This window comes from Abramis brama, assembly GCF_963993115.1.
Source record: "Abramis brama genome assembly, chromosome: 8".
NCBI lineage: Eukaryota > Metazoa > Chordata > Actinopteri > Cypriniformes > Leuciscidae > Abramis > Abramis brama.
This window is the reverse complement of record NC_139970.1, coordinates 16,981,736-16,988,531: the sequence shown is the minus strand read 5'-3', so window position 1 is coordinate 16,988,531 and position 6,796 is coordinate 16,981,736. Positions and strand designations below refer to the sequence as shown.

The 6,796-nt window shown below is 46.0% G+C and overlaps 1 protein-coding gene across 1 annotated transcript in view; it reads left to right on the top strand.

Annotated features, from left to right (window-relative positions):
• pou1f1 (POU class 1 homeobox 1) overlaps nt 1-6,456 on the top strand; it is a gene marked incomplete at its 5' end in the record, with an annotated part of 14,249 nt that extends 7,793 nt beyond the window's left edge. The window contains 4 exons of the mRNA XM_084122590.1: nt 715-960; nt 5,683-5,847; nt 5,971-6,031; nt 6,121-6,456. Coding sequence (XP_083978716.1) covers nt 715-960; nt 5,683-5,847; nt 5,971-6,031; nt 6,121-6,331 — 683 coding nt within the window. The 3' untranslated portion in view covers nt 6,332-6,456. The remainder of the gene's footprint in view (nt 1-714; nt 961-5,682; nt 5,848-5,970; nt 6,032-6,120) is intronic.
• Nucleotides 6,457-6,796: the final 340 nt, after the last annotated feature.

Below are 6,796 nucleotides of genomic sequence, written 5' to 3'. Positions count from 1 at the left end.
AATGTTGGAAACAGTTTGTGCTGCTTAATAATTGTTTGGGAACCTATATTAAAAAGTTAAAAATCACAGAAATAAATTATTTTTTAAAGTATATTAAAATAGAAACCCATTCTTTTAGATTGTAATTATTTTTAACAATATTACAGTTTTCCTGTATTTTTTATCAAATAAAAGCAGGATTGATCAGCATAAGAGACGTTTTCTTTCAAAAACATTTAAAAAAGTAATGTTTCCAAACTTTTGACCGGTGCTATATATATAAAGATGAAAATCATCACAATATCACAATTAATTGAGGGTGAATCAGAAGTAAAAGTTGGCAGTTTATTAAGATATAGGCCTATTAGGAGTTTATTTTTGTTCTCTCTCTAATTGAAATATTTCAAGGGTCAAATCACTGTCCCTAATATCACTTTCCAATAGATGTTCCAATAACATTCCTAAAGCCAGCACTTTATTATATCATTTTCAAAACACATATCCATTTTTAAAATGCACTGCATAACAGCAATTACCCCAACACCTGACACATCTCACTAACATAAATACGGAGAAAAAAGAAAAGAAAAGAAAAAAAAATGAATCTGTTGGTGTTTAAAAAATAAATGAATTCACAATAGAGTTTTCCTTTGTAGTCATTGGAATAACTGCTATCCTGTCTGAGATATGAAGAGTCATTATTCCCTCATGTCTGTCTGTCCTGCTGTCCCGCAGGAGCTCTGGCTCCACGCCTCTACAAGTTCCCCGAGCACGGTTTGGGCGGGGGCTCGTGTGCTCTGACCCACAGCTTCCAGCCGCTGCCCCAGGCCCTGCTCACGGATGAACCCTCTCTAGGGGACATCAAGCAGGAGCTGCGCAGGAAGAGCCGGCCCCTGGAAGAGCCCCCCGACATGGACTCGCCTCAGATCCGGGAACTGGAGAAGTTCGCTAATGACTTCAAACTGAGGAGGATCAAACTAGGTTTGTCTTCTAAGCTGGACCGTGTTGAATATCGTTTCCCATATAAACATATTTTGATTAGCTTATATCAAACTAGTTTAGTTTGTTTACGTAGTTGATATTAGATAAAGTTATTTCTGTGATGGTCTATTATTATAAAGCTATCATCCACCCCTAACTGCACGTAAAAACATAATAAACATTTGGTGCGTCCCAATTCGTGTACTTATGCACTATTCTGTCATTTTGTAGTGTAAATGAGTGGTGTGTTCACACAGAAAATTGCACTTCAAATACCTGAATGATGCATTTAATTAACCGAAACATTTAATTAACCGAAAAGCTACAAAGTGTACTTATTATGAAGATAATATATAAAAAAGAATTCTAAATGGATAACACAGAGTTTTAAAATCAGTTATAAGAGTAATTTCCACTGAAACTGGAAGACAGGGCGGGGCATATCGTAGCTCCTCCCCTTTTTAAAAATTGCCAATAGCCAGAGCCATTGAGCTCGGCAAAGGCTCATTTTCCTCCTAATCTCTAACCGTTTCTTTAAAATAATGTCGCTTTAAAATACAGTGCATTTTTTTAATGAAATCTGAGAGCTTTCTGTCCCTTCATTGAAAGCCTTTATTACATGGCTTGGTTGAATTACAATTTGGAATTCCAGAATGCGGTCTGTTATGTAAGGGTTAATGCCCGACGAGGTGTCCATTGGACGACGGCGAGGCGTGAAGGTTGCCTCTGCCGAAGTCCATTAATACCTGACAATGGACACCTCGAAGGGCATTAACCCGCTTATACCATGGTCACTTGCCAAATAACACATTTTTAAAACGTTAATTTATATTTTAATTAGTTTTACAATCGAAATCTAAAGTTTTTAGAAACAATAACTTGGTTTCCCTGGTTACGCCTGACGGTTTATTTAGCAACTGGAGATATTTATAGTCCGCTCGTGTCAATCTGTAACGTGGCAGGCTGGAACATAGAAGGAAGCAGGATCCAAATGCAGCAGTAGTAGTACTTTTATTAAATAAACTAAAGACTAGACAGACTCAAAATCTCAGGCATAGGAAACAGAACGGCACAACCAACAACATCATGAACCCACAAACACTGTAACAAGACACATGGTTTAAATACAGAGACTAACAAGCTAAACAAGATAACAAGAGGGCGTGGTTAATCAGAAACACCTGGGGATACTAATAAACTAGAAAAACTACAAAGGACTACAAAACATGACACAGAACAGGAAATAACTAAAGTCCACACAAGACAAGGGAAACACCAGACAGGAATCATTACATAGCCCCCCACTTAAGGAGCGGATTCCAGACGCTCCTCAGAAAACAATAGTCCAGGAGGGTGGCGGGTCGGAGGCGGATCTGGGGGTGGGATGGAGGGCCAGGCCCGTGGAACGGAAGAGGGCCTGGAGACTGCGACAGGACGAGAGGCCAGGGCGGAGCAGGCTGTGCAGGCGGCCAGGGAGGAGACGACCCCTCATGCGGCCAGGGCGGAGACGACCCTTCAGGCGGCCAGGGCAGAGGAGACGACCCTTCAGGCGGCCAGGGCAGAGGAGACGACCCTTCAGGCGGCCAGGGCAGAGGAGACGACCCTTCGGCCGACCAGGGCAGAGACGACCCTTCGGCCGACCAGGGCGGAGACGACCCTTCGGCCGACCAGGGCGGAGACGACCCTTCGGCCGACCAGGGCGGAGACGACCCTTCGGCCGACCAGGGCGGAGACGACCCTTCGGCCGACCAGGGCGGAGACGACCCTTCGGCCGACCAGGGCGGAGACGACCCTTCGGCCGACCAGGGCGGAGACGACCCTTCGGCCGACCAGGGCGGAGACGACCCTTCGGCCGACCAGGGCGGAGACGACCCTTCGGCCGACCAGGGCGGAGACGACCCTTCGGCCGACCAGGGCGGAGCAGGGCCTTATTGCCCCCCCCCAAAATTTCCTTGGGGGCGTCCATGGGATCATGGGCAGGAACAGACACCGGCTCAGGAACAGACACCGGCTCAGGAACAGACACCGGCTCAGGAACAGACACCGGCTCAGGAACAGACACCGGCTCAGGAACAGACACCGGCTCAGGAACAGACACCGGCTCAGGAACAGACACCGGCTCAGGAACAGACACCGGCTCAGGAACAGACACCGGCTCAGGAACAGACACCGGCTCAGGAACAGACACCGGCTCAGGAACAGACACCGGCTCAGGAACAGACACCGGCTCAGGAACAGACACCGGCTCAGGAACAGACACCGGCTCAGGAACAGACACCGGCTCAGGAACAGACACCGGCTCAGGAACAGACACCGGCTCAGGAACAGACACCGGCTCAGGAACAGACACCGGCTCAGGAACAGACACCGGCTCAGGAACAGACACCGGCTCAGGAACAGACACCGGCTCAGGAACAGACACCGGCTCAGGAACAGACACCGGCTCAGGAACAGACACCGGCTCAGGAACAGACACCGGCTCAGGAACAGACACCGGCTCAGGAACAGACACCGGCTCAGGAACAGACACCGGCTCAGGAACAGACACCGGCTCAGGAACAGACTCCGGCTCAGGAACAGACTCCGGCTCAGGAACAGACTCCGGCTCAGGAACAGACTCCGGCTCAGGAACAGACACCGGCTCAGGAACAGACTCCGGCTCAGGAACAGACTCCGGCTCAGGAACAGACTCCGGCTCAGGAACAGACTCCGGCTCAGGAACAGACTCCGGCTCAGGAACAGACTCCGGCTCAGGAACAGACTCCGGCTCAGGAACAGCCATCTTGTCCGAAGACACAGGCTCGGCGGTGGCCCTCTTGTCCAAAGACACTGGCTTGGCGGAGACCATCTTGTCCTGAGACACTGGTTCGGCGGCGGCGGCCATCTTGTCCGGAGACACTGGCTCGACTGCGGCCATCTTGTTCGGAGACACTGGCTTGGCGTGCGTGACCTGAACAGTCTCTGGATCGGCAGAAGTGACGTGAACAGTCTCTGGATCGGCAGACGTGACGTGAACAGTCTCAGGATCGGTGACGTGAACAGTCTCTGGATCGGTGACGTGACGTGTCTGCGGAATGAGGGCTAATGTGGGAGTACCACGTATCCGTGATCCCCACAGCATATCCCGAATCACTCAGTTGCAGGGCCAAGCCAATATAAAATCCTAAAGTGCCATGGGGAGGGTGCAGTGGCATGGTTGACCAAAGTGGCTCTGATAATCCCCCTCTAAAAAATATCATGAGGCACAGGGGGTCAATAGGAGTAACATTTGCCAGATCGATAAAATCCTGTACATACTCCTCAATGGGCCAGTCTCCCTGACGGAGACACATAATCCGTGCTACTGGATTCCTGGAGGTCATTGCTGCTGGATCCATGTTAATGGTGGGTTCATCTGTAACGTGGCAGGCTGGAACATAGAAGGACGCAGGATCCAAATGCAGCAGTAGTAGTACTTTTATTAAATAAACTAAAGACTAGACAGACTCAAAATCTCAGGCATAGGAAACAGACCGAAACAGACCGAAACAGACCGAAACAGACCGAAACAGACCGAAACAGACCGAAACAGACCGAAACAGACCGAAACAGACCGAAACAACCAACATCTAACAACATCATGAACCCACAAACACTGTAACAAGACACATGGTTTAAATACAGAGACTAACAAGCTAAACAAGATAACAAGAGGGCGTGGTTAATTAGAAACAGCTGGGGATACTAATAAACTAGAAAAACTACAAAGGACTACAAAACATGACACAGAACAGGAAATAACTAAAGTCCACACAAGACAAGGGAAACACCAGACAGGAATCATTACACAATCCATGTGACTCCAGTGGTTTAACCTCAATTTTATGAAGCGACATGAGTACTTTGTTTGTGCAAAAAACAAACAAACATAATTTAGGCCTACCACTTTATTTAAGGGTAACTCGCGCCAAAATGAACCTAGGCTATTTTTGTTAATCTACCCGAGTCAAACATTCGTGTAAAAGCATAATTGGAATGGAAACGCCACTTTTAAGATTGACCGTATTTTCCTTTTAGGTCAAAATGCCTTTTGAACTGGAGTGCTTGGGGCACTACAGTGATGGCATCAAAATCGCTATTTCTAAAACACTAAGAAGGCTCGACACAACATGAAACTGTGCTTGAAGTATCACCAGGGGCTCTACACATGAACTCGAGCATTGACAACCTTGTTTGTGTACACAAAGTTTACTAAAAAGAAAGGTTTTGTACGACTCACTTTATCAGTTAGTGTTTCTGGTGGCTGGAATTTTGTCAGTCAAAAGTAGTCGATCTCCGAATGCAACGTAACATGAGGAGAGTAAAGATCTTTACTGACAAAATTCCAGTATTTTTCACAAATGTTTGACTCGGGTAGATTAACAAAAATAGCCTAGGTTGCAATTTGGCGAGAGTTACCCTTTAAAAAATATGAATCTCCAACCACGGATCTCTCGTTCATGCAACGTCTGCTCTCACATCAACACAACACATGACATATTTTTATGTTAGTTTGGGTGAACTAACCCTTCAGTGACCTTTTTTTCCATTAATATTATATTAGCCGCAAGTGCCGTTAAAATACAGGCTACTTTTAAGATTTGAAGTGCTCTGCAAGTGCACATTCAGTACAACCAACCGCACATTCTTTCCCTCAAGGGTTTGCTAGCAAAACTTTTCCTAACTCTCAGCTTCGATTGGCAGGTTACACACAGACCAACGTGGGTGAAGCACTGGCGGCTGTGCACGGCTCTGAATTCAGCCAAACCACCATCTGCCGCTTCGAGAACTTGCAGCTCAGCTTCAAAAACGCCTGCAAGCTCAAATCCATCCTGGCAAAGTGGCTGGAGGAGGCCGAGCAAGCCGGTGGTGAGTCAACACACTCCTCAGTGGGATTATTTATATATTTATTTACCACCACCATGCCATTATATCCCTGAGTTTTGAAGGAAAACTTAAGATTGCTTAGCTCTAATTTGCGACTCCCATCAGCTCTTTTTAATGAGAAGATGGGCATGCATGAGCGCAAACGGAAACGGAGAACAACCATCAGGTAAATGGGGAATTCGACCTAAACAAAACCCATTATATCAGCATCTCCCTCTCATTAATGCCTAATTAATTCTTAATTTCCTCTCTTAGTCTTGGGGCTAAGGAAGCCTTAGAAAGAAATTTCGTGGAGAAGAGTAAGCCATCATCTCAGGAGATCGTGCGAATGGCGGAGGGTCTCCATCTGGAGAAGGAGGTGGTCCGCGTGTGGTTCTGTAACCGCCGGCAGAGGGAGAAGAGGGTGAAAACCAGTCTACACCACAGCTCGTTCATGGCCAAAGAGACTGCAGCCTGTAGACCCTGAAGAGCCAGAGGCTCCAGATGCTGTCCTGGGATGTGATTATTATCCACAGGCAAGAATGCACACCAGACTTTGGCAGTGAGTGGGTTTATTGTAGTGATTAACCCCCAAATAAAGGGTTTGAACACTTTTAAATGTTATCTGAATGTTATCACAACCAAATGACATCTGCTAACACACTATGACCTTCTGAAAACTCATTTGAAAAAGTTCACACAAGTGTCCTATCAGAATAACCACAGGTGTAATTCATCACATTAACTACTGTATGAATATGATTCACTAATGTTTTACAAATACATCGTGTCACAATAGCCTACTTTCTCTTAATATTATATATCCAGTGTTTTATCATTTAAATTTTGACATTTTTTCTATGCCAGTTGGTTTGATATTGTTATATAATGCATTGTCATTCATAGATTTTTAGTTATGCTTTTAGTGTCCAAATACTTTCTATTTTATTTC